This window comes from Pezoporus wallicus, unplaced genomic scaffold, assembly GCF_028554395.1.
Source record: "Pezoporus wallicus isolate ANWC-B61680 ecotype Strahan unplaced genomic scaffold, APGP_CSIRO_Pwel_v1 contig_7819, whole genome shotgun sequence".
Lineage (NCBI taxonomy): Eukaryota > Metazoa > Chordata > Aves > Psittaciformes > Psittacidae > Pezoporus > Pezoporus wallicus.
In genome coordinates this window covers 157,679-182,801 of record NW_026642241.1, presented here as the reverse complement: position 1 = coordinate 182,801, position 25,123 = coordinate 157,679, and the positions used below count along the sequence as shown (strand labels likewise).

General features: G+C 52.1%; 4 protein-coding genes across 5 annotated transcripts; 3 read left to right on the top strand and 1 right to left on the bottom strand.

Annotated features, from left to right (window-relative positions):
* Positions 1–247: 247 nt before the first annotated feature.
* HYOU1 (hypoxia up-regulated 1) lies at positions 248–12,814 on the top strand. The gene is made up of 23 exons (XM_057428238.1): positions 248–335; positions 1,000–1,078; positions 1,340–1,494; positions 1,595–1,671; positions 2,139–2,320; positions 2,730–2,845; positions 3,613–3,796; positions 4,194–4,328; positions 5,178–5,260; positions 5,359–5,491; positions 5,826–6,013; positions 6,175–6,313; positions 6,425–6,485; positions 7,203–7,285; positions 7,721–7,909; positions 8,065–8,264; positions 8,423–8,510; positions 9,122–9,244; positions 9,595–9,728; positions 10,186–10,270; positions 10,738–10,990; positions 12,056–12,145; positions 12,632–12,814. The coding sequence occupies exons 1-23, from the start codon at positions 256–258 to the stop codon at positions 12,688–12,690; spliced, it is 2,916 nt and encodes a 971-aa protein (XP_057284221.1). The 5' UTR covers positions 248–255; the 3' UTR covers positions 12,691–12,814.
* A 784-nt stretch (positions 12,815–13,598) lies between these two features.
* On the top strand, positions 13,599–21,297 carry SLC37A4 (solute carrier family 37 member 4). Of its 2 annotated transcripts, XM_057428244.1 has the most exons (9): positions 13,599–13,838; positions 13,918–14,150; positions 15,322–15,565; positions 16,622–16,780; positions 17,114–17,199; positions 18,068–18,181; positions 18,441–18,506; positions 19,499–19,637; positions 19,923–21,297. In XM_057428244.1, exons 1-9 carry the CDS (start codon positions 13,691–13,693, stop codon positions 20,087–20,089), a joined length of 1,356 nt encoding a protein of 451 aa, XP_057284227.1. In that variant the 5' UTR covers positions 13,599–13,690; the 3' UTR covers positions 20,090–21,297. The 2 variants fall into 2 exon arrangements, with proteins under 2 accessions (XP_057284227.1, XP_057284228.1); XM_057428245.1 differs by lacking the exon at positions 18,441–18,506.
* A 112-nt stretch (positions 21,298–21,409) lies between these two features.
* TRAPPC4 (trafficking protein particle complex subunit 4) lies at positions 21,410–23,102 on the bottom strand. Its single transcript, XM_057428254.1, has 5 exons — positions 22,907–23,102; positions 22,655–22,829; positions 22,475–22,578; positions 22,257–22,383; positions 21,410–21,846 (listed from the first exon to the last, which is right to left on the bottom strand). Exons 1-5 carry the CDS (start codon positions 23,079–23,081, stop codon positions 21,768–21,770), a joined length of 660 nt encoding a protein of 219 aa, XP_057284237.1. The 5' UTR covers positions 23,082–23,102; the 3' UTR covers positions 21,410–21,767.
* A 22-nt stretch (positions 23,103–23,124) lies between these two features.
* RPS25 (ribosomal protein S25) lies at positions 23,125–24,901 on the top strand. Its single transcript, XM_057428257.1, has 5 exons — positions 23,125–23,218; positions 23,337–23,432; positions 23,910–24,093; positions 24,450–24,551; positions 24,837–24,901. The coding sequence occupies exons 1-4, from the start codon at positions 23,216–23,218 to the stop codon at positions 24,542–24,544; spliced, it is 378 nt and encodes a 125-aa protein (XP_057284240.1). The 5' UTR covers positions 23,125–23,215; the 3' UTR covers positions 24,545–24,551; positions 24,837–24,901.
* The last annotated feature ends 222 nt before the right edge of the window (positions 24,902–25,123 follow it).

Sequence of the window (25,123 nt, the reverse complement as noted above, 5' to 3'; positions counted from 1 at the left end):
TGAAACATAAAGAGCTGCCAAAGAGCTGCCTGTGCCCGGAGCTTTGTGCCGCGGGGAGGTGCCGGGTTTGGGAGGACGCTGCCACGATGCCAGCGGGATGGACCAGACCTGGATCCCCCCTTGGGACTCTTTTGTGACCCTGTGTTGTGCCGAGGTTGTGCAGTGAGTGCGGGCTGGGCTGCCTGGAATGCCGTAAAGCGTGTGGTGAAGCTGTGCCGTGCTCCTCGGGCCTGGCGGCTCTGGGCCGTGGCCGTGATGTCGGTGGACGTGGGCAGCGAGTCGATGAAGATAGCCATCGTGAAGCCCGGGGTGCCCATGGAGATCGTCCTGAACAAGTGAGCGGCTGCGCCTCCATCGTGTCGCGGTGCTGGTGTCGGGAGAGCAGCGGAGCTGCTGCGAGGGCTGGAGCAGCTCGGCTCTGGAGCCAGGCTGAGAGAGCTGGGCTGGGTCAGCCTGGAGAACAGAAGGCTCCTGAAGGGGAGACCTGAGAGCAGCTCCAGTGCCTGAAGGGGCTGCAGGAAACCTGGAGAGGGGCTTGGGACAAGGGCCTGTAGGGACAGGCCAAGGGGAATGGCTTTAACCTGCCAGAGGAGAGACTGAGATGAGCTCTTAGGCAGAAGCTCTTCCCTGTGAGGGTGCTGAGGCACTCACTTTAGTGTGCTAACACATTAATCAGAGTGGAAAGGAGTCACCTCTTACTGAGTTCTCATGTGTTATGGGAAGAATAACAGTGTGCCCACCACGGCTTCCACTGTGAACTGGAAAGTTGTCTCTGTGTTTTGGTAAAGCCTGTGGTTTGCCCGTGTCATGAGGGACACCAGGAGGTGTGGAAGCTCTGAAGGGAGGTGCTGCTGTTGCAGCGCCTCAGGTAAACGGAGGCTGCCTTCTCTGAGGTGGTATGCGAGCCTCTTCTGAAATGGAAACAGTGCCCTTCTCACTAGGGACTCTGTATGGAGCGTTCACCTGTTTCAACTGGTTTATTCCTCTTTCTCCACACAGGGAATCACGAAGGAAAACGCCTGTGGCTGTTGCTTTGAAGGAGAATGAACGTCTCTTTGGTGACAGCGCACTGGGAATGGTGAGTTCTTGTTGCTCATTGTGCCAGCTGCGGTTCCTGTATGCAGAGTGTGTGTTCCCACTGCTGGGTCCTTTGTGATAAGTGAGCTAGGAAGTTTTATTTCTTCCCATCTCCTTGGTGTTTTACTGGCTTGTTGTGTACTGGTCATGTGCTCCCAGCTCCCATAGCAAGCTAAGTTCACCACATAGCTTGGGAGAGGTTTGCCTGATAGCAGTAAAGCCACAGCAGTGCAGGTGGGTGATGTGCTTTCTCTTTCCACAGTCCATAAGGACCCCGAGGGTGGCATTCAGATACTTCCAGGATCTGCTGGGTAAGCGTATGGATAACCCCCATGTGGCACTATACCAGTCCCGCTTCCCAGAGCATGAACTGGTGAAGGATGAGAAAAGGCAGACTGTTATCTTCAAGTTGTCCCAGTAAGTGGCTGCTTCAGGGTTCCTTGTGGGCTTTAGCTACCAGGCTGCTACAGCTGGCTCTGTTGTTGCTGTAATTCTCTTTCCTGTTTATTTCTCATAGGACTATACAATACTCTCCAGAGGAGATGCTGGGGATGGTCCTGAACTATTCACGGGGTCTGGCTGAGGAATTTGCAGGTCGGAAGGCTTTAGCTATTTCTCATAGTATCTGTGTGTGTTGTATCATATAGGATTTGAGTAGGGACTGAAGCTGTTTGAAAACCCATGGGTTTTATAAGCAGGATGTTGGGTCTCTTCAGCTATGGACCTTAGCAGCTATGGAGTCATGATTTGTTTATAATATACAAGTTTGGGGGTCTTAGTCCTATTCTTGGGGGCAGGCACCCCAGATCCCACCCAGCTTTGCATTGAAGAGTATCCTAACATGAAAGAGGCGTCAGCAGAAACACAGCTCTGTGAGGACACAAAACCTGCTTGAACACAGAGTTTTGTCCCTAATGATCCTGGTTGCTGCTGCAAGATTGATTCTGTACAAGTCTTTACCTTGGACTCTGTGGCTTCGCCACCAGTACCCACCCCATTATAGTGAGTCTTTGCCACGTTGCTATGCTGGTGGAAAAACGTGTTCCCTGTGACTCTTTCAGAGCAGCCCATCAAGGATGCAGTGATCACGGTTCCTGCCTATTTCAACCAGGCGGAGAGGAGAGCAGTTCTGCATGCCGCTCGCATGGCTGACCTGAAGGTGCTGCAGCTGATCAATGACAACACAGCCGTAGCGCTGAACTACGGAGTGTTTAGGAGGAAAGACATCAATGCCACCGCCCAGGTAGGTACAGCTGGGAGATACAGAGAGTCCTGAGCAAGTGCTTGCATGTGGGGGAGGAAGTGCAGCAGATAAAATCAAAAGCACTTGAGCTAAAGCGGACTCTGCTAGTCAGCCAGTCTCCTGTTTTCACATGCTTATCAACAAGGCAAAGAAGAAACTTTTAAAGAGCAAAGCTTTGGATTTTGATCTGTGAAATGGATGATTAAAGCTTTCTTGTCTGCTTGTGTCAAGTATGACCCTGAACATCTCCTGCGTTTGATCAAAGTAGGAGTCCTGTCATAAGGGTATAAAGCCAGTCGAGGGAGCGATAGTCTTGGCCTGTATCAAGCTCAGAAGGCTATGGGCTCTTTCCTTATTCATGGGGGATATCCAGGTGTTTCTGCTTCACCGTCCCAGCTTCTCTTTTCAGAATATCATGTTTTACGACATGGGAGCAGGAAGCACCGTTTGTACTATTGTTACCTATCAGACAGTGAAAACTAAGGACTCGGGAACCCAGCCTCAATTGCAGATCCAGGGCATTGGGTAAGAATTCAACACGAGTTGCACAAAACCCACAGGTCTCAGGAAAGAAACCACTTTTTTCATGGTCTCTTCTAAATGTAGGATTTGGCAGTGAGGCTTCAGCACAGTAATTTGGGTGGCAGAGTGGGAAGTGTTTGGAGCAAGAAGGCTCCGGTTGGTTGTAACTTCGGTATCACTGTCTTGTGCGGAAGATAACTGAGAACTTCCAAAGGCCCAGGAGGGAGCCAGTGTACTTAGTTTGCTTCAGGCTTGCTTTTTGACAGCCTCAACCCACTGATGCTTAATTCCATGTCATATAATCTTCTAGAAGTAGAGTGTGTCAGTCTGGAGAAGTCGAATGTCCTTCTAGAGGAGAATGGAACCACAGTGCACTCACACGATGCCGAACATGGAGCGGGGTGCTGCGAATAGCCAGCCCAGCAATTTTAACTCCAAAGCACTTACACTGCTCTTGCTAAGAAAATACCTGGGACCTGAGGCAGTTATCCATTAGCTTCTCGGCTGTTGGACGTGCCATAAGGCCTTTACTGTAAACATACTGACATTTCCTGCTCAGAGGCTGTTGTGGTGGTGAATCTTTCTTTTCTTTGTGTTCATTGTGATGTGTTATTTCTGAAACAACCTTTATTCTTTCACAGTTCATCACAGCTGATAATAATGCAGCTACTTTTGACCGCTTGCTGCTCTGCATATCTGTGAAATAAGTTAGTATTTCGACCCTGTTTAAGTTGTTACATCTTTACATCTCTGCTCATTCTTCTGCTCAGGTTTGACCGTGCTCTTGGCGGTTTAGAGATGGAGCTTCGTCTGCGGGACTATTTGGCAAAACTCTTTAATGGTCAGCACCCTTCAAAAGACGTCCGAAAGAACCCGCGGGCCATGGCCAAACTGCTGAAGGAGGCCAACCGCCTGAAAACCGTCCTGAGCGCCAATGCTGACCACATGGCACAGGTCTGGCCTTCTGCCTTTCTGCTTTTGTAGGACTGAGGGGTGGCTGGGGCAGGGACGGGGCTGTGGAAACGCTGTCCCTCAGCAGCACTGGTGTGCTGAAGAGCATCTGGTGTTCTGGGGGGGCGGTGGGGTCAGCACTGGTGGCCCCTCAACCTTTCCCCACTTGGTAGCACTGGTGAGTGAGTGAATGAGGAGGAGAGTTATTCACGTGGAGTTTGTTAAATAAACTCACTTTGGAAGCCATCTATTACATCCACATTCCTCTTGTCACCTGAGCAATGTCAGGGTTCAGGTCCTTGGTGTGTTTAGGAAGCTGGAACTTTTTGCACTCTGGGCAAGTCAGGCAAAGTGAATGCACCACCACTAATTTCATTCTGGCTGTTTTTTTTCTGGACAGATCGAGGGACTCCTGGATGACATCGACTTCAAGGCCAAGGTCTCAAGGCAAGAATTTGAGGATTTGTGCTCTGATTTGTTCCAGCGAGTCCCAGGACCTGTGCAGCAGGCTCTGAGCAGCGCAGAGATGAACCTGGTAAGTTTAAGGGAATGCATTAACAAGCCTGTAGTTAATATGTGGGGAGCTGCTGCTGCACCATGATTGAGGCATCAGTGAATGTGTTGTCAGCACTGCTGGCAGGTACAAATGCCTGCTGTTGTCGTAGAGTGGTGTTGGTGCTGCATAGAATTTACTTGCTGCAGTGTTAAGCAGGAGTCCATCACGGCTCCCTGTGCTACCCATCAGAAATGAAGGGCTCAGAGGAGGGTTTTTTTTCAGTTATAAAACTTTACTCTTGGGCTATTCTGGTCTCGCTCATGAAGCTTTAACTCCAAGAGCCTGGACACGGAGCTACTGCTGTTCAGGCTTCCCCTTTGAGCGTTCCCTTTAGAAACCCCACTGCAGACTGCAGTTGGGCCAAACGTGATGCAGTCCTTTGGAGAGACTTACTGCATTGTTAAATGCTCACTTGCAGGGTGCCAGGGCACTCTTGAGCATCTTTTGGCTCTGGTGTGCAATGCAGGACACTGAGTCACCTCTTAAAGTCTGGGTTTTGTCTGATCTGGTCCTGCTTGCTTTCTGAGTCACTGCCTCCTCTGACTTTAAACTAGGGTCTGTGTAATTTTGAAGCAAGTGACTTGAAGCAGCGGTCACATTGTCCCTGTTTGACAGGCCTGACTCCACATTCCTCCTGTTGGTGTAGCTCGTGTCAGCCTGTCTGAGATCTATCAGGCTTGACCTGCACTGGGACTGCAGGATGTAGTGTGGGTGTTTTCAGAGCACTGCATCAGTGTGTGTTGACTGGGGAAGGAAGCATAAGGAAGCCCTGCACTTAGCTGTCCAAAATTGCTTTCTCAAGACAAGATGACTCTTTCCAATCCCTAGGATGGAATTGACCAGGTGATTCTAGTTGGCGGTGCCACACGAGTCCCCAAAGTGCAGGAAGTTTTGCTGAAGGCTGTGGGCAAGTGAGTATGTGAGGCCCCCTTCAGTCTCTCTCCTATTGACAGCTTGCTGTTTGCAGCGGTGGTTGCAAAGTTGATGCCTGTTGCTTTTTGCTCCATAGAGAAGAACTGGGCAAGAATATCAATGCAGATGAGGCTGCTGCTATGGGTGCAGTCTACCAGGCAGCTGCTCTGAGCAAAGCCTTTAAGGTGAAGCCATTTGTTGTTCGAGATGCCGCTGTGTTTCCTATCCAGGTAACCCTTGGCTTTCTTTCTTGTGTGCAGGGTCTGGGTAAGTGGGGCTGTGCTGGGACAAATGTTCCAGGCAACCTCCCAGTTTCCTTCCAGCAAGGAAGCTGTGGAGATATTTGTGCCAATCTTAATAAAGCAAGCAGAAGAAAATCCTCTGTGTTGTACAAGTGTAACATCCAAGAAGCTGGGTGCATAGGAACATCAGCTGCTGAGAAACACTTGCTGTCCCCTGACTTTTGTGTGTGGCAGAGCAGCCAAACGCTACAGAAACCTCTGATGTGAGATGCCACAGAGGAAGTCTGGAGTTGCTGAGATGCATTTTCTGTTGGTGATGCAGGTGGAGTTTACTCGTGAAGTTGAAGAGGATGATAAATCCAGGAGTTTAAAGCACAACAAGAGGATTTTGTTCCAGCGCATGGCACCCTACCCGCAGCGCAAAGTTATCACTTTCAACCGCTACACAGACGACTTTGAGTTCTACGTCAACTATGGAGATCTGTCTTTCCTGAACCACGATGACATGCAGTGAGTTGAGCCCAGATCATTCTGTGCTTTCGCAAATCAAACCGTGGGCACTTGCTTTATGCATTGTCCGTTGCTGCAGACAGGACTATGGGAGGTATATAGCTGTTCTGCAGCGTTGTTATCCTGAGTTTTCTCTCTGCTTTTTGTCTCTATGTTGTCAGGGTTTTTGGTGCTCTCAATCTCACTACTGTGAGGCTAAAGGGAGTTGGAGACAGTTTCAAGAAGCACTCAGATTATGAATCCAAAGGCATCAAAGCTCACTTCAACATGGATGAGAGTGGAGTTCTAAGTCTTGACCGGGTGAGCACCACCTGTTGTGATGCTTGTCAGCCTATGTGTTTTCCAGTTCTGTCCCTCTCTCCGGTGTTGCTGGTCCCTGCTTAAAACTAGTTCTGTGCTCCTCTTTACAAGGTGGAATCTGTGTTTGAGACCTTGGTGGAAGACAAGCTGGAGGAAGAGTCGACACTGACAAGTAAGTGCTGAGTTTTGGTATTCATATTGACTGTTGTGGTTTACCTGGAGTGGCTGAGATAACTGCAGGCACACTGTTTGCTTGGGTTTGGGGTGTGGAAATGAAGCAGCCACAGCCTCTGGGTGTGCAAACAGCTCCAAAATACTTTAAAGCACTTTCTAAGTGGCTGCTGGGTGCTGCCAGGAGCTGTGAAATGTCATACACTCCAAAGGTGGCCATGGCATGCATTGCAACCAGGAGTTGCATCCTCTTTGGTCAGCCACAGCTGCTGATTTCAGGAGGTCTGTCCTGAAGGGAAATCCTGCATCCACAGCCCCACAGCATTCTCCCATCTTGCCTGGGTTGTGATGCCATGATCTGTGCTTTACGTTGCTCAGGTTTTACAGCACAGATTTCCCCTGTATCTGCGTGTTTGAGGTGAGCGGGAGGTGCAGAGATGGCTTCTGCAGCCACAGGTTGGAGCTTGAAGTGTTCCAGTTGAAGTTGCAAATTTTGGGTCATATTACAGCAGTGGTAGAGACCCCGCTTTACGCACGCAAAACCACAAAGTGAGGCCAAGGAAGGATGAGTTTCTGGAGTGCAGGGAGCTAACTTACACCACCAAGGCAGATCTTTGATGATCGTTAGGGCTGCGAGGGGAAGAACTGAGGGCTGATGGTGACTGCCTTCATCCTTTGGGAGCATAATATTCTGGATTTTCTTGTCTCTTGTTGGCAGAACTTGGAAACACCATCTCAAGCCTGTTTGGGGGTGGTGGCCCAGCAACAGAGACCGGAGAGAACCTGACAGACCCGGTTCAGGTGGGTCCTAGCGGGCAGGAGGGAGTCCGTGGGTCTTGCTCTGGCTGCTGAAGACACAGTGATTGATGTAAGCAGAACTAAAGGTGTCTGACAAGCACAGCAGGAGTTTAAATGGTTTTAGAAAGTGCTGTATTCCTCTTGAGTTTCACATAATGTGCGTTTAAAGAAGGTTGGAATCTTTTGCTGGGAAGTCCAGCTGGGGTGGACTAATGTTCCAGGACTCGTTTCTGGGGGAAGTCTCTCATTTCTAGATTGTCCTGGTGCACTCTGGATAAGCTTCAGCCCATGTGTTGTCTGTGCAGGTGTCTAGCAGGTTCCTTGCTTTACATACAGTTTTTGCAGAGAGTTCTGTCATCTGCGAAACAAACATTTACATGGAATTTCTACATTAAAAAAAATGGTTTGGTTTCCCCTTTGCTTGCCTATGGTGACCAGGAAGAAGAAGAGAGCCTAGCAGAAACAGGGAAGGAAGAGCAGGGAGAGAAACAAGACCCAAAAAGCAGCGCGGAAGGTGCCAGTGAAGAGCAGGGAGAAGAGAAGCAGCAGTCTCCAGGCCAGGCAGAAACTGCCACTCCCAGAGAAGAGTCCCAGCAAAAGGAAGAAGGCGAGAAGTTGCAGTCTCAGGTGAGCTTCACATTGAAGGAGCAGGACTGTGATTTCGGTGACTGAGAAGGGGAATTTTCTCGGGAGAACGCTCCCCATTTCTGTCCTGTGCTGGAAAATGTTGGAGAACCTGCAGATCTGTTCCCTTGCCTGAGAATGTACTTTTCCTGTTACAGGATCCCAAAGAAAATAGAGAAACTGCGAAAGAGGAAGAACCGTCCAGAAGTTCCAGTGACAGCACAGTTACCAAAACAGAGGAAGAGAAGAAGATCAAAGCACCCAAGAAGCAGAAGCTTGTGCATGAGATCACCATGGAGCTCGATGTAAATGACGTGCCTGACCTGCTGGAGGATGAACTGAAGAGCTCAATGAAAAAGTATGTTTGAAATGGCTCTGCCGGGCTAAAGCTCCAGATATAAAGGAAGTGAATTGCCTTGGAAGGGTGGTGGCTCACGTAGCACTGCTGTCATCAGAAGCTGATGCATATGATGTGCTGCTCAGTTACTTTTGATTTCTGTTCTCTTTCTGTGCTAGACTCCAAGACTTGACGGTCAGAGATCTAGAGAAACAGGAAAGAGAGAAATCAGCCAACAGCTTGGAGTCATTCATCTTTGAGACCCAGGTAAGAGAGGGATATAAAGAAATGAGATTGCCTGGAGAGCAGGTGGAAGTGTCTTGCGCAGCTTGGCTGATCTGAATGCAGGGGAGTTGTCTGAGCTGGGAGAAGCCGATTTGAAGAGCCCAGCTTTCATCTTTCAGTCATTTTTACATTACCTCTAGGCTTACCAGGCCCATGTGGACTTGATATAAAAGGAAGGCTTTCCCCAAGCATATGTAATATGTTAAGCTTTAGGTTCACAGTATCTCTTGTGTGTCCTTATCTGTGCATTTTGGAACAATTGCACTCGGGCTATAAAGAAGCTACAGCTTCTCAAGAGCTGCTGTGCAGAACAGGCAACTAATGTTAAATGCATGTGAAATTACAGTTTTTGCAGCTTTACCATTGCATGCCTGGTGTGCGCGTGTCTGTACACCTGCTGTGTTACCACCATGCTCCTGGTAATGCTGGGAGCAGGAGCTTGGATTTAGGAGGGTTAAGTGAGGATCTCCTGGCCAGTGCAGGCAGCACCCCAGGAGTCCACGGTCCGGCCCCGTCACAAGCGGGTGACTGGGTGGTTTTATGCTTCCACGCTCAGTGGTATTTGAGAGGAGCACTTGCTTTGTTCTTTGCAGGACAAGCTTTACCAAGAGGAATATCAGTTTGTCTCAACAGAGGAGCAGAGAGAAGAGATTTCCAAAAAGCTTAGCGAGGCATCCAGTTGGATGGAGGAGGAGGGTTATGCAGCTGCAACTAAGGTACTGCTTTGTGTATTCAGGATGCCAGGCGCTGTCCCTGACGTGGAAATGACCACACAGGCTGACTGAGGATCGATCCACCTTGATCCTTTGTAATCTGTTTTTTGCAAGCTCTTGTTTCCCCTGTGCGTTATGCGTAGAACAAAATACTAAGTTCTTGCAGCCATGTGTGCATCTGGAACAGCTTCAGCAGTAACCTGTTCACTCTGCATACAGCTTAGTCGCATGGCACTTTTTACTGTAGTGAAATAGTGTATTTGATAGAATGAGAAAACCGGCAGTTTTAACTTCTGGGGCTTACGGTGTTAGACAAACTGATTTGTCTCCTTTCCCCTCTCCCCTGTTTGCAGGATCTGAAAGACAGGCTTTCAGAACTGAAGAAGCTTTGTAGGAACCTCTTCTTCCGTGTCGAGGAAAGGCGGAAGTGGCCGGAACGCCTTGCTGCCCTGGAAAGTCTGCTCAACCACTCAGCCATCTTTCTCAAGTAAGAGCAAGCTGCTGGGAAGGAGAGTTGTGCAGCTGGTAATGTAAGCGATGCCAACAGAATGCAGCTGGATTGAGCATGGTCTGAAAAAGGTGACCAAAACCTTCCTTGCTAGTGCTGAGTTGTGCAGGACCTGTTTAAACTAGGGAATGGGATGTCTCCACTTTACACACTGTTTGCAAGCAGATTTTTCCCTCTTGGTCTTATGGCCTTAGCCTTTCCCTGTTTTTCTGGTCTCATGATAGCTGCATTTGCTGGCTCTGTGTTCCATTCTTAGCATCCAGAGATCGGTTAGGACTGTGTTTCCTGCAGAAGCAAGAGACATAAATGTAAAATGGACTAATTGCTTGGTGTGTGCACTGGTATTTCTCTTACTGTACTTACCAGAGCTGTAAACACTTGAGTTGCCCAGGTACAGTCTGTTGGGTTTTACAAAAATAAACTTCTTATCTTTAAGGGGAGCCCAAATGATCCCGGAGTCTGACCAGATATTCACAGAGGTGGAACTGAGTACCCTGGAAAAAGCCATCAATGAAACAACGGTAATGAAGGATCAAACAATTCCTGCGGAGAGTGGTGGGGGCAGTTTGGGTTCTGTTTCCTGTCCTGTCCTTCCACTGAAGGCCATGGGATAGGGTGTGCACATTTTGTTTCTTTGCCACCAGCAAACCTTTTGTGCATTCTAGCGTTTTCTAATGCTCAGCTTGACCCCAGACTGCTTTGGAGGGATAATGGGTTTTGAGTTGCATGTCGAGAGTTATCTCCAGGAGTCGTGGTTACCACTGTACCCAGTTACAGGCTTTAAAAGCAGTCGCTGGGTTTTGAGGCGTTTGTTTCTTCATTTTGCCCCACCTCTGGGTAACTAAGAAGCTGGTGGAAGTGTAGCAGGGAGCAGTGTTATCCTGAGTAGGTTAGAAGGTCCAGGAGCGGTGACTTTGGCATACTGTGATATACAGGGGTTCCTGGAACCCAAAGGATTTAAAAGTACTTTTTCCTGTCGTTCCTACAGATCTGGAAAAATGAGACGCTGGCTGAACAGAACAAGCTCTCTCCCACTGAGAAGCCTGTCCTGCTGTCCAAAGATATAGAGCTCAAGATAGCAGCCCTGGACAGGGAAGTGCAGTATCTTCTGAATAAGGCCAAGTTTGCAAAACCCAAGCCCAGAAAGGAGAAGAACATGACAAAAACCGATTCAGGCAGGAATGCTACAACAGCCTCTGAGCCCGAGAGCACTATCCCTCCCACGGAGGGGAAACAAGAAGGTAAGGAGCAGGTGGGGGACGTGTATATACTTCTCTTGTGGTTTAAACCCAGCTTGTAACTCAGCAGCATGCAGCCGTTCGCTCACTCCCCCCTTCCCCATCCAGTGCAGGATGGGGAAGAGGATCAAAAGCAAGTAAACCCCACAGGTTGAGATAAGACCAGTTTAATAATCAAAATAAAGTAAAATATAGTGATAATAGGAATAATGCCAACAATGATGATAATAGGAAACAATAAGAGAAGCAATGACAGCTCAGAAAATACAAGTGATGCACAGCACAATTGCTCACCAGCTGCCTGAGCAGCGATCAGTCCCTTCTGGGTGAATCCCCCCCAGTGTAACACATATCTCCAGTGAAACGGAGCTAAATAAATGAAGACAATAGTTAACTGTGGGAATAAATGATTCTCTTAATTTTCAGAGATAGCTGGGGAAATCTAGCTGCGGCAATGTCCTTTTCCCCTCACCATTGGCTTGGGTGCTTTTCTGTGAAGGAACAGAGAGTATTTATAAACTTCCTGGAAGGGTTAATCAGTATCTGTCTCGCTGGCTGGCTGCCTTAGAAGAAGGATATGCCATCAGTTGTGTTCTGGGTGTCCAGAGCCAAGTATTCATGTCCTGTCCTATGTCAAAGAATAGAAAGAGGAAGGTGTCTGGCTTAGATGGACCCTAGACAAGAAAAAAAATCTCTTGGGACAGGAAGACTTCGTGAACTGTGTCAGAACCCTGGGTTCTGGGCACGCTGGTCCTTTTACATCTGGCAGCTGTTTGGCAGCAGAGGTCCCTGCTGGCTCCTCTGGCCTGGGTACAAGACCCCGCTTGCAGTCACAGCTCCAAAGGGGACTGGCCTTCGTTGTGTAACCAGTGAATCTCCAGGGCTTCCAGGGATGTGAGGCTTGGCAGACAGAGGCAGTGAGAAACAAGGAGCAGTTTGGTGACACCTGAGTGTCACAGAGAGACCCGCTGGGAGAATGGATTATTGCAGTCCCGCTGAGGAGCCGTGGCTTGTTTGTAAGTAGCCTGCTCTGTATTCTCTCTTCACTTTTGTTTCTTTCTGCTTTAGATGTAGACAAACCTGAAGATATTGGTCCAGCTGTGGAGCCTCCTGCAGCTGAGCAAGTAGCGATAGACAGCGAGCCTGGATCAGACTCCGGTGGGTAAATGTTTGACTAAGCCTGAAACTCGGTAGCTACAAGTGCAAGCTGTCCGCATGCTTCTTCCCCTAGTTTTGGCTGTAGGAGGCAGCAGGGTGGTAGAAGCCCCAGTTGCAGATTGGTTGTTAATTGTGCAAGGAGGAAGACACGAATTTGGGTTCCTTACTGTTCCCATCTTCACAGTTCAGCGTAAAGGTCTGGCCTGCTGCTGCCTCCTGCCCCAATAGCCTGTGTGGCTGCAGTTCATAGCCAGCCCTGCAGCTGCGTGCCTGCCTTTGCTGAGGAGCTGATGTGCAGGCACGTGTTTGTTCTGCCATGCCTGTTGTGAGGACAGCAGTGTTCTCAGCAGGAGGGCAGGAATGGGTTCAGCGCTTTGGAGCTGAGCGTCAGTCCCCAAAGCTCGGTGTGTTCGTGGTGAACGCCAGGGCCTGCTTTGTACGCTGTAAACGCTTGCGGTGTGTGACTGAGTTTACTTCATTACACAGGGTCCAAAGAAGAGAAGAGAGAAGCTGGAGGAGAGAGCAGGAAAAATGATGAGTTATAACACCCCTGAGATCCCACTAGTGTCAACAGCTATTTATTTCATGGTTACTTTCTTGTTTTTATCACGGACCTGGCTAGTCATGGTGTAAATGGAACACAACAACCAGTCTGACAGCACAGTGGGATAGAGATGTACATTTTTATTTCCTTTCTGGGGATTTTGCCGCTACTAACTTAGTGAATTGGGGAGTTTTTTGTTTGTTTTCGTTTTCTTACGTGTTTCAGGGTGGCTCTTTGCCTACTGAGAATTGTCTGTTTCCATGCAGAAGTCACCAAAGTGACTTTGCTGTGGAGAGAAAGCCAGAAAGGAACATCTTGAGCTTAGGGAGTAACTTGGACCACAAACTCTGTGCCACACCCCTTCTAGGGATCCATGCGGGAGCATTTGTAGCTGAGATGGCGGTGTCTCTCATGCGAGGCTCTGGCTTAAAGGGACCGTGTGATTCCAGTGCTGGGGGTGTTTTCTCATTTGGACTTGTTGGAAGGTGCAGCAGACGCGGGGGGGGGGGCGGACGCTCGGTGCTGCACGATACGAGTGTGTGTTTTCTGCAGGTGGGTGTTAAAGTCATCTCTATCCATGCGCTGTAGCGGAGTCTGAAACCCGGGGGCTGACAAAACGCTTGTGTTTCGAGTTGGTTGTAAAATAAAGAGTTGGGAAGGGGCAGCGCTGGTGGTGCATGGGCGCGGGGCGGAGCGCGGCGGCGGCTCCGGAGCAGCACGGGCACGTTTCGGGGCTGCCCCGCCTGCCGCGGGTGGCTCCGCCGGGCCCGGAACGGAGCGCGGCGGCCAATGGGAGCGGCGGGAAGGACGGACCGGCGGTGATTGAGGTGAGCCGCGGGCAATGGAGGCCGGGCCGGAAGCGGGGCGCGGGGCGGGTCTGGGCCGCCAATGGGAGCGCGGTCCGGCGGGAGGGCGCTGCGGGACGCGGCCGCTCTCGGCGCTGCTGCCGGTCCCGGGGTCGCCGCGGCCGCCGTTGCCCGGCAGCGGAGCAGCGCGGCGGGATGGCGGCGGGCGGGTACGGGCGGTACCGCGCCGTGATCTTCGCGGCCATGTTCGCCGGGTACACGCTCTATTACTTCAACCGCAAAACCTTCTCGTTCGTCATGCCCGCCGTCATGGCCGAGGTGCCGCTGGGGAAGGACGAGCTGGGTGAGTACGAGGACGAGCTCCCCCGTGCCCCCGCCCCGCTGCTCGCTGTAACGGGCTCTCACGGGCGGGCCCGCCGCAGGTCTCATCACCAGCAGCCAGTCCGCGGCGTACGCCATCAGCAAATTCGTGAGCGGCGTCCTCTCGGACCGGGCGAGCGCCCGCTGGCTCTTCTGCTCCGGGCTCCTCATGGTGGGCTTGGTCAACGTGGCCTTCTCCTGGAGCTCCACCGTCACGGCCTTCGCGGGGCTCTGGTTCCTCAACGGCCTGGCCCAGGGGCTGGGCTGGCCGCCCTGCGGGAAGATCCTGCGGAAGGTGAGCGCGGGTGGTGGGGAAGCTGCTCCCGGCTGCTGCTCTGCCGGAACGCGAGCTCCAGGTGCAGCGCGACTCGCGCCTGTGCCTGCCTCCTTCCAGCCAAGGAGGTGGCCGTCTCTGGGAGCCTTGTGCCTGCGCAGCGACTGCCCGCGTGTGAGGGTCTGGGTATTGTGGCAAGGGTCCCCAGAGCTGCTCAGCCCGTGCGTGCAGGTGCCTTGATTCTAGGTCTAGTTCGGTTTGCGAAGTTCGCGTCTCGTGGTGGCAGACTTTCTGCACTGTGAGAGATGCGCGCTGTGGGAATCCAGCTTGAAGGCAGAGGTCTGCCTGTCTCTCCGCTGTTGTGGCAGTTTGCTGCTGGGCAAAGGGCGCTGAGCAGAATTCCATCTGCACGCTCGGGGAGCTCGGGAATTGCAAACCGCGGGCTGTCCGGGTAGGAAAGCGGGTAACGCGTGGAGGAACAGCGGGAGCTGAGCCTCCAACTCATGTGTGTGTTTGGGATCGGGTTGCTTGGCGCCTTTGGGCAGAAGGCAGGGAGGTTAGCTGTGTGTGTACCTCTCTGGGAAGATGTAAAACCCAGGAATGCACGTGCTTGCAGGATAGGGGGGGATTGACAACTGCCCTGCTCATCTAGCTGGCCAGAAAAGAACTGTCCAGAAAAGGACACACAAAGGAAGGGCCCAAATCACAGAAACAACAGAGTGTGGGCTGAAGACATGTGTGAATGGAGCTCTCGGACGTTTTCCTGCTGACAGCAGCCACCCCAGCGGTTCTGGCTCTGAGAGCACATTGCAATGCAGAGCTGATCGTGCCTGGTTCTTAGCAGGGAGTCCTAAAGTTGCCCTGTGACTCCCCGCGTATCCGTGTGCAGTGTTGTGCCAGCAGACCTCTCCAGGAGGACACTGTTCCTGGCAAGGGGGTGTGCAGAACCCTGTCCTCTCCAGTTTGCCTCTCCCGGACCAGGTCTCAGTTTCATGGTCTGTAAATGGCAACACCTTGGAGCCATGTGGGGTTCCTTGCAGGACTCACAGTGGGCGCTGCCTTTACCTGGTTCTATGGTTCTATGGGTGCTTGCAGTGCCCCAGACCCACAGTGTGGGTCTCAACCGTGGGTTTTCAGGCACGGTGTCACTCTCTTCCTCAGATCTCGTGCCCTTTTTCTTGTTGTTGCACAGTGGTTTGAGCCGTCGCAGTTCGGGACGTGGTGGTCAATCCTGTCTACAAGCATGAACTTGGCTGGAGGCTTAGGCCCCATTGTCGCTGCTCTCGCGTCCCAGAGCTATGACTGGCGCGTGACTCTGTCCTGCTCCGGCTTCATCTGCGTGGTTGTCTCTTTTGTTTGCCTTGTCCTCATTAAGAACGAGCCATCGGATGTGGGGCTGCCCAACATTGACCAAGGAGCCAAGAAAGGGAAGAAAGGTGAGCAGGAGGCTTCGCTGTAACCGGGCACCCATGGTGCCTTCGGCGTGTATTCCAGCACAGGCGCGCTGCTCCCGATGTCCTGAGCCCTCCATCCTTCCCAACTCCCACAGTCACCACGTGGTGGGCATGTGCAAAGCCCTGTTTTCAGCGGCTTTATTCTGAATGCTGAAGTTCTAAACCAAGCCCAAGTGTAATCTTACAGGAAGGGGACTGGGTCTGGCTACAGCAGCACAACAGCAGGGAATGCTTCCTTGAGCCTGACCTGCCTCTCCACGCCGGCAGAGGACAGGCAGGTCTCCCCTTACCCTGTGTAGGTTCTCTTGACCCCTGGCTTGCGGTGGACTCTGCTCAGGGTTTTGTGTTCTAGCCTAGGACAGCTAGTTAGTAAATGTTTGTTCAGACCACTGAGTACGGTGCTGTTCTGAAAGCAGAACAGGTAGAGGGGAATTGCAACACAAGTTTGCTGCAGGATTTGAGAGACCGGTGGAAACTCAGCCTATGTTCCCCACTGTCCTGCGATGCCCAGACTTGACCTCTCTGTGTAAGAAAGCAGTATTGCTTCCCAGGAGCCTTTTCTGGGGAGGATGGGTTACGATTGTAGGCACTTCTCACAGACTGAAGCAAAAATCGAGGGAAGACCTGAAAGCCAGCATCTTGGCTTGGGTCTATGTAGTGGCTGTCACAGGCACTGCTGAAAACATTAGCACAAAGTCTGGAGGAGCAGACAATTTCCCTAGCAACCTCTGCAGAGGGTTTAGTGGCAGCCGCAACACAGAACGTTGCTGGGAGGAGTGTTTTGATTATTCTTTTGAAATCCTGAATGAATGTGGAATAAATTGACAGAAAAGATTCTGGAATCACAGCAAACCCAGAACAAGGGGGAGGTAAAGCCATTCATTTCCTATGAATATCTCTCTTTATGAATATCCTCCTCTGTAGGGATGTCCTTGTGCATGAATCCCGCTCGCAGATCTGTAGTGCCGCTGAGCTGGTGTGCTTCAGGATGTGGTAATGTTCAAGCGGTGGTAATGCTCTTCCTGATCTTCCTCGCAGGTTCCTCCAGTGACAACAGCACTTTGACAGAGCTGCTGCTCTCGCCATACCTCTGGGTGCTCTCAACAGGCTACCTGGTCGTTTTTGGAGTGAAAACGTGCTGTACCGACTGGGGCCAGCTCTTCCTGATCCAGGAGAGGGGACAGTCTATGCTTGTGGGTAAGATGCAAAGCTGCCTTATTAAGCTCTGTGGCTGTTGTTGCCCAGAGCTTGACTGGGAGCAGGAAAAGGACACGGGGATCTCTGCCTGAGGGACTTGCTCCCCTACATCCTACCTGTCTGCATGGGTACATGTAGGTATTGACACCAGTGCTGAAGGGCCCTCTTGGGACTGGCAGACGGTCATCCCTGTACAAGGATGAGCTGGAGGGTCTTGTCTAGCAGAGCTGCTCTGAGCTTGCTGGGAGCTGACAGGGTTGAGCTGAGTCTAAAGCATGCAGCGGCTTCGTTACCAAACCTGATGGCCTGTCCTTTGCTTCACCTGCGTTCTAGGTAGTTCCTACATGAGCGCCTTGGAGATCGGGGGTCTGGTGGGAAGCATTGCTGCTGGATATCTTTCTGACAGAGCAGTAGCAAGAGTAAGTAACCTGGACCCTCGGGTGTGCTGGGCAGTTAACACAGCATTCATATAAACTGCTGCAGATTTCCCCCTTCTCTGGTACGCACACCAGCAGTGGAGCAGAACGCTTCCCTTGTTCATGTTGCTCTGGAGATTCAGGATACCCAGAATGCAGAGTTATGGAGCTGCTGCCTCATGCTACAGAGCAGCAGCTCTCAGTGCTGTGTTTCTTCTGTCTTCCCAAGCTGCTCTGATGGAAGCAGTTCTGTGTCTAAACTACCCTGCTCTGAGGTGGGGCTTTTGAAAATCAGAGCATTCTTGACTAACCCATCTCTCTTCCTTCACTCAGCAGTGGGCTGGGAGGGACAGGATGCATCTCAACAGCTTCAGGAAGGTGCTCAGTCAGGCTGGTGTTGCTGCTGCCTGGTACAGCTGAGAGATAGGCCCGTAGCAGCTCTGCTGGGTGCATGAGGACAGCTGCCAGACACCCTTTTTGAAGATGTTTGGGTTTAGGATGTTTGGTCTGTTTTATTTGTTGGCTTTCCTGTGCTCTCCACGTTTCCCCGTTGAAGGAGATCTGGTTGTTGACAGCTGTCTTCTGGCTGAAAAAGAATCTGCATTAAAGTCCAGTGGTGGGATCTGAAGGCAAATTCAGGGTGGAAGTAGGGTGCAGTTGATAACAGAAGTATCATTTATCACTAAGAGCATCTTGTTTAGCACAGTTGTACTGTGGGCAAACTAAACTGAACCAAGAAGCCTTGCTGAAAGGTCCACTTTGGCTCACGTTCCGTGTGTCTGAGCGGGCAGTGTGGATGGCATTAGGTACCACCAGTATAAAGCTGGAGTCCTTCCAGCTTTCACCGCCCGTTTCCTTCCCTCTGCTGTAGGTGGGTCTGTCGAGCTACGGGAACCCCCGGCACACGCTGCTGCTTTCCATGATGGCCGGGATGTGCGTGTCCATGTTTCTCTTCCGAGTCACGGTCACCAGCGAGTCTCCCAAGGTAATCCATGCGTGCGCCGCTGACCGTACCTGGCCAGGGTGGCCTCACCAGGGTGGCCTGCTGGCAGGGAGCCTGTTGTCTTCACCCTTGCCGTGCGGCACAGCGAAGCAGCCTCCCTTGGCCTGGGCTGGGCAGCTTCTGCCAAGGTTGGCTTGGGTGGCCTTCGCTACCTGCTGTAGTGTAGACATGGCTTGTCTCTGCCTGCGTGATTGCTGGATAAATGAAACCTCTTTTCTCCTTTCCTTTGTTTCTTCTTCAGGAAAATCACTTCTGGACTGTAGCCTTGCAACCTCTAGCTGACCTTACAGGCCTCAAGGAGCATGAGGTTTCTGCCTTGCATTTTTCCTCCCTCTGCCTGTTTCTGCTTTTGCTGATCTGCCCTTTTCCTGTCCTGGGAGGTTGGTTAGCACTACAAAGCTTAAAACCAGGGCACTGAGATTACTGTAAGTTTTGTAACAGAAACCTTTTCGTGTAGTCTTTTGATTACACTGACTGACTGTTAAAAGTCTGGATATAAAACTTGTAAATTCTTATTTCAGAGGTTCGGAGGACATTTGCTCCTCAGTTAAAATGCAGCCAGTTAAGGAGTCCTGCGAGTGGGCTCAGGAGGAATTATCCTGCTCCTGCATATGCCTTCCTGCTTGCTTTTCTGCAAGTGTTTTCCTAACTCTTTGTTTCTGTTTCCCATCTGGAAAATAAGATGGCATTTACTTACTTCTGCACGTCTTGAAATGGTGTTTGTAGTTCAGAAAGCATGTTGTAACCTTGAGGAGGGCAATTACCCTTTGCTGTCCTTTCACACGTGAAAAACAGGTAGTTTTTTCAGAGCGTGAACTAACACTGAAGTTCAAGCTGTCAGGGTTTTTTGGGTTGGTTTGTGTTTGTTTAGTAACATAGAGATTGTCAGATGGTGGCTTCTTGTAAATACAGGTGCTCTGACCGGTCACTCACATCTCAGATGAGAAAACCTTTTAGCTGGTGACTCCAGGGTTGTTTTAAAGTGACCCGATCCACACCTCTCCTGCGGTTTTGCCCATCTCTCCTCCACGGTCTGGTTCTCATGCAAAATGGCTCCTGTTGTGTGAGCACGGGGTAGGGGCAGAACTGTGGGAGAGAGGGGGGTTCACGGTGGCCGAGAGCACCACATGGGGGCTGTCACAGGCTTGAGCTCTTCTGTCAGCAGGTCAGGGAGTCGGTGTCAGCCCGAAAATGTCAAAACTTCCCCGTACCGCGCGCAGCATCACGGTTGGTCAGCAGCTGCTGACTGACAGGGGAGGGTGCACGGATCCTGTTTCTGATCTTAACGTGTTTTCACAGCTGTGGATCCTGACCCTGGGAGCTGTGTTCGGGTTCTCCTCGTACGGGCCCATCGCCCTGTTCGGGGTTATCGCCAACGAAAGCGCCCCTGCCAACCTGTGCGGCACCTCCCACGCCATAGTGGCCCTCATGGCCAATGGTGAGTAGTGCCCATTTTCCTGAAAACCAAACAAAACCCACGTGTGTTCTTGCTGGAGCATTGCCCACCGCTGGGTGCCAAGCTCCTGGTCATGGGAAGCCTCCCAGGAAACGGAGGCCATAGAGCTGGAAGCCTCAGGGATGCTTCTTGCTGTGCCTGATGGGTTTTGCCTTGCGCTTGAAGTTCAGACCATGCCTGAGAAATCTTTACACATGCAAACCCGAGTATCAGCAGATCAAATTGAGACACAAGCATTGCTGGGTTTCTCTTTGTTTCTCCTTGCAGTTGGGGGGTTTCTGGCTGGACTACCCTTCAGTACCATTGCCAAGCACTACAGCTGGGCCACAGCCTTCTGGGTAGCCGAAATCACCTGCACTGGCAGCACAGTGGCTTTCTTCTTACTGCGCAACATCCGCACCAAGATGGGCCGGATTCCCAGGAAGGCTGACTGAGGAGAAGCTGCTCGGTGAAAAGGAGCCTCTCTCACCAACGGGAATGATGCTTGGATTTTTGTTTAACTGGAGTGAGTTTACCTATTGCTGCAACCTACATAAAAATATCTCAATTTCTCATTCACTGTCAGGTGCCAGAGGGCACAAGGTTCTTGCTGCTGATCACTTTTTCCCTCAAGATGTGATAATTCAGGTAGTTTACACGGGCAATGATTTTGCTGCACCTCCTCACGGCACTGCTGGGGAAGCACCCAGGCTTTGCAGCCTGAGCTCCTCTGCTAAAGGGACTCTGAAATGACTGGCTTCAGGTGCTGTCACGTTGAGTTTTGTCCCTGCTGTTTTTCTTGGCCATTAACTTTTTGATTCTGCTTCGCTCTCAGCCCTGGAGCAGCGACAGCAGTGAATGGTGATGATTAGAGCTGGGCCTCATGGCTCTTTTGAGAGCAGCGTGGCTTTAGCTTGACCCAGGATTAGTTGTTAGGAGAGATGGAGGTGTTTTGCTCTGGAGAGGTGGAACGCTGGTGTGGTGCTGTGGCGGGGCTCTTGCAGCACCGGGAAACAGGCACGTTTCCAGGAAACCCTCGGCACTTTAGGGGAGAGCATTCAGAGAAGCTCCTTCTATTGAAGTGATCCTGCCTGGTGCAGTTTCTGTGTAGTGTTAATGATTTGCAAGGGAGGCAGCTGCTGCCATGGCAATGTGCAGCCAGCGCTCTGCCCGTCAGCCTGGAAAACCCACGCAGCAGCAGGTATTGTGACAGCAGCTGCAGGGGTTTTCCAGGTCTCTGGAAAAACACCTATTTTTAGTGTTGGCTTGTGTTTTGTTAGTACACAGAGTGTAGTCTAGGGTGGTTTTGGTCAAGAGCTGCATCTCTTATGGCTGTGGGCATGGGCTTGGGCTACTTCCGAGTCAGCCTTAGCAGAGCCACCACTGGCAGCCTGCAGCACTTGGGGCCCAGCACTGTTTGCAATGAATACTCAGGTTTTTAACCAGGATTTAGTTGAATACTCTTGGCTTTCCCCAAAAGGATTTACTGCTTTAGGGCTCTGGAAGAGGCAGTTCTCGTGCAGAACGTGCACGCAGGTACTGTGCTGTACAGCATGGTTGCAAGAGTAGGTAGCCAGCCTTAATTAAAACAGTGGAAGTGAATTACATTTTGTACTTAATTCTCTGATCTTCTATGTGAAATAAAAATGGAGCAGTGTCACAAGGGCTGTGGTTGTCTTAGGGAGAACGGCGCAGGCAGAACCACCCAAACCTGCTTATCCTCTTAGGGTGCTACTGGCACAAATTTACCCTGCCAACAGAAAACAGCCATCCACTTCTTCAAGGAACATTTATTACTCCTGCATAGAAACCCTTTGCAAAACCATAAGTTAGAGCTGTACAGGAAAAATACATATGTACAGTTCTGAAATGAAAGCAAGCAATCAGCTGCAGTAATGCCACGGACCCACGCCTCGCTGCCTTTCTTCACTCGAGGGCACAGCAGAATAAGCCTCTGTGGTCGTGTGTAAACAATCCTGACTAATCTTTTGCAGGTAAATCTCGCAACCGGGGGATAACCGAGTATCTTGGGAGATAGTGGAGCACATCTGGGGGCTTTGCAGTCTCTGATGTGAAGGAGAGGCCCTGCTCTTCAGGGGGAGAGAAGAGTCAGTGCAACAGGGGAGGCTTTCTCTATGACCCAGGTCCGAAGGGTCCGGCTTTCTCTGCCACCTCCAGAGCAAGTTTCAAGTTCTGATCAAACAACTCGCATCTGTAACAGAAAAGCAGAAGGGGGTGACTTTACCTACGGAACAGGCTAACAGAGGCAGGATCTCCACATCCTTCAAAGAGAGATTCCCTAAGTCACGAGACCATGACCTGCTGCTATCAGACTTTGACCTGGCCATTACTTAAGGTTACAGCTTCTCGTATGGGCTCAAGTGTGACATTAGGGCAGCAGGGTTTGTGCCAAGGAGGAGTGGCTCCCACTTCCCCAGGAGAGCAATACCAGAAGGAGCACAGGTCAGTGCCCTGCCCCTGCAGCCATGTGCTGTGTTCTCCCCTTCCCTCAACCCCTGGGTCTGCTCTGCCACAAAGCAGGGGGGCTGTCAGCATGTGTTACCGCACAGGCAGAGTGAGGAGGGGTGGCAGCTGCACTATCAAAAGCGGGCTTTTCTCTACCTGATGGGCATCTCCAGGGAGTAGAAAGGATTCTTCAAGGCGAAGTCAGAGTAAATCTCGTAGATCTTGCGCAGAAGGGAATCTATCCCCGCCTGCCTCGGGTCGGCGAGAACCACGAATTTGATCCCTGGAGCCATAAAGGCAGGGGGTCAGGAAGGCTGCGCTCCGTGACAGCCCTGGCCAGGCCAAGCGGTGCTGTGCCCGGGGCTGAGCTGTACCTGTCAGCGTCTGGAAGCAGTGCAGCTTGAAGGTGTCTGTCTCCAGCATCTCGATCCCGGAGCTCCCGATCTCGGGGGACAGCTGGGACCCGATGGCGAACAGCCTGTGGGGAGAGGGGTCCTCAGTGCCCCCGCACCCCCGGCCCTGCCCCCCGGCCCCGTCCGTCCCGCGCAGCTCACGAGTGGAACATGGAGGCCAGCATGAGCTTCTCGTTGGAGGAGAGGCGGTGGCGGCCGAAGCGGATGGACACGGGGTAGTTGGCGGGGTTGCCCAGGAACTCCAGCACGTCCTTCCCGTCCGCCGTGAAGCGCCCGTTGACCTCGGCGCCGTTGATGGCCAGCACGGCATGTCCCACTGCGGGGACAGCGCGGGGTCAGCCCGGCCCGGCCCGACCCGCTGCCCCCGGCCCGCCCGCCCGCCCGCCGACGCACCGCGGATGCCATCGCGCTGCCCGAAGGCCACGACGACGCGCTCGTCGTGCGGGCGCAGGACGAGGTCGAGCGGGAAGCTGAAGGTCTTCTCGGTGTCGGCGCGGGGCGCGTAGTGGTCCAGCTGGTAGATGAGCCCGCCCGCCTTGTTCACCACATATACGCTGAAGATCGCCATGGCGGACCCCCGCCCGCCCGGAAGCGGCCCCGCGCCCTGCCCCGGAAGTCGCCCGCCAGCACGGGGTTTCCCCGCGCCCCGCGCCAGGCGCTTCCTTTCCGGGACGACATCTTGTGGAGCAGCCCCGCCGCAGCATGGTGAGCGCCGGGCGGGCCGCGGCGGCGGGCGGCGGGGCCCCGCGGGGCGGGGGGAGCCTCCGGAGGTCGCCCCGCTGCCCGCCGCTCATCGGCCGCGCTTCTCTTGCCCCCCCCGCAGCCGCCCAAAGACGACAAGAAGAAGAAGGACGCGGGCAAGTCCGCCAAAAAGGATAAAGACCCGGTCAACAAGTCCGGCGGCAAAGCCAAAAAGAAGGTGGGAGCCGGCGGGGAGCGGGGGGGGGGGGTGCGTGGCGGCGGGCTCCAGGGGAGGCTTTTGGGCCCTCACCGTGTGGCTGGTGCGTGGCGGGGTGGGGGCACACGGTGGTGGTGGGGGAGCTGCTGCTTCATCGGGCAGCAGAGCCGCGTGTGGTGGAGGCAAATCCGAGGAAGAAAAGGCTGTGGTTTTAGGCGGAGCTTTAGGCCCGTCGGTTGGAGATGCTGTAGGTGTTATCTGCGGTGTTTACGTTTATAAAGACGATTCGGTGCGTCTTGTTAGGCCTTTAATCTGGAAGTGATGTGGAGACGTTTGATGGGACATCCTAAAACCGGATCGTAGAATCATAGAATGGTTAGGGTTGGAAAGGACCTTTAGATCATCTAGTTCCAACCCTGCCGCCATGGGCAGGGACACCAGGATCTTTCATTATAGTTTAGAAGATGACTTAGGGCTTGTTTTTCTGTTTCCAAGTAGAAGTGGTCCAAGGGGAAAGTGAGAGACAAGTTGAACAACCTTGTCCTGTTCGATAAGGCCACCTATGACAAACTGTGCAAGGAAGTGCCCAACTACAAGCTCATCACGCCTGCGGTTGTCTCAGAGAGACTGAAGATTCGAGGCTCCCTGGCGAGGGCTGCCCTCCAGGAGCTGCTCAGCAAAGGTGAGTGCTCAGAACTGTTGGGTACATTCCTTGCTCACTTGGCAGATCTCGTGCTGCATCTGTAATAGACAAGCGGGTGTGCTTTTGGCAAGCCCCTGCCTTAGCTTGTGTTCCAGAAGTGCTCCAAAGCGAGGAGCAGCAGCTCTGCTGCATTCACTGGTGTGCTGTGCTAAGGAAATGCTGCTCAAAGGACGGGTGGTGACAGAGCTGCTCCCAGACCTGAACAGAAGCCATGCACAAGCACGTGTGATTGGGTGTGCTGGTGCTCCCTCTCACACATTGGCCGGTCTCAGAAGGGAGCACAAGGTCCCTGACCACCAGCACACACGCCCTCAGGTACTTTCCTTTTCTCGTAGGTTTGATCAAACTGGTGTCCAAGCACCGAGCGCAAGTGATCTACACCAGGAACACGAAAGGTGGAGACGCGCCTGCTGCAGGGGAGGACGCATAGCGAGGAGGTGAGGCAGTGGCTCCACGTGGGAGCCACTTTGTGCTTTGTTGGGAGCTAACACATGGCTGCACCTTGGGCGACTGTGCTACTTCGGGTGGGCTGTGCCTCTGGGTGTTGAGAGGACATCGCTTGTGCTCCAGAGCAGTTGGTGATTGTCCCTGTGCGTGCTCTCCCATCGGTGTGCTTTCCCTTCTGTCACAGGGCACTGTGCAAAGTGTTCTTGTTGGAGCAGAGCTTGCAGACCCTTTGTGTTTTGACCTGCTTGTCTGATTTAGGACTTCTTGCCTTGCAGGTTCCCCAGTGGCCCCGTCAGCAATGTGTCCTATGTAGATGCACGCAATAAAATTACTGAAATAATTTTTCTTGCCTTTTCAAGATTGTGTATGTTTCATTATTGGTAGTGGATTCTGGGCCAGGTTATGGCTGCCTTCCTCTGCCAGGCAGTTTTTGCATTTATAGGGTGTTTGCAATGTCTTGTGAACATGCTTTTGTATTGTGAAAGGGAACTTTTGTGTCACCTACAGCAGCCAGAGATGTTAAACCATGTTGAGATGCAGTTGGAGGAAAACTGAAGCCCGC

Bases quoted from the DNA above. Each gene is read 5' to 3' on its own strand.
- RPS25 (XM_057428257.1), top strand. The intron at 23,433-23,909 runs GTGGGAGCCGGC...GTTTCCAAGTAG, and splicing joins GCGGCAAAGCCAAAAAGAAG to AAGTGGTCCAAGGGGAAAGT. The intron at 24,094-24,449 runs GTGAGTGCTCAG...CTTTTCTCGTAG, and splicing joins CCAGGAGCTGCTCAGCAAAG to GTTTGATCAAACTGGTGTCC.
- SLC37A4 (XM_057428244.1), top strand. From the start codon at position 13,691: ATGGCGGCGGGCGGGTACGGGCGGTACCGCGCCGTGATCTTCGCGGCC. The intron at 18,507-19,498 runs GTTTCTGCCTTG...GTGTTTTCACAG, and splicing joins CAGGCCTCAAGGAGCATGAG to CTGTGGATCCTGACCCTGGG. The intron at 19,638-19,922 runs GTGAGTAGTGCC...TTCTCCTTGCAG, and splicing joins AGTGGCCCTCATGGCCAATG to TTGGGGGGTTTCTGGCTGGA.
- TRAPPC4 (XM_057428254.1), bottom strand. From the start codon at position 23,081: ATGGCGATCTTCAGCGTATATGTGGTGAACAAGGCGGGCGGGCTCATC. The intron at 22,384-22,474 runs GTACAGCTCAGC...TTATGGCTCCAG, and splicing joins CTGCTTCCAGACGCTGACAG to GGATCAAATTCGTGGTTCTC. The intron at 21,847-22,256 runs GTAGAGAAAAGC...TTTCTGTTACAG, and splicing joins TCCCTGGAGATGCCCATCAG to ATGCGAGTTGTTTGATCAGA.
- HYOU1 (XM_057428238.1), top strand. From the start codon at position 256: ATGTCGGTGGACGTGGGCAGCGAGTCGATGAAGATAGCCATCGTGAAG. The intron at 6,014-6,174 runs GTGAGTTGAGCC...CTATGTTGTCAG, and splicing joins CTGAACCACGATGACATGCA to GGTTTTTGGTGCTCTCAATC. The intron at 6,486-7,202 runs GTAAGTGCTGAG...TCTTGTTGGCAG, and splicing joins GGAAGAGTCGACACTGACAA to AACTTGGAAACACCATCTCA.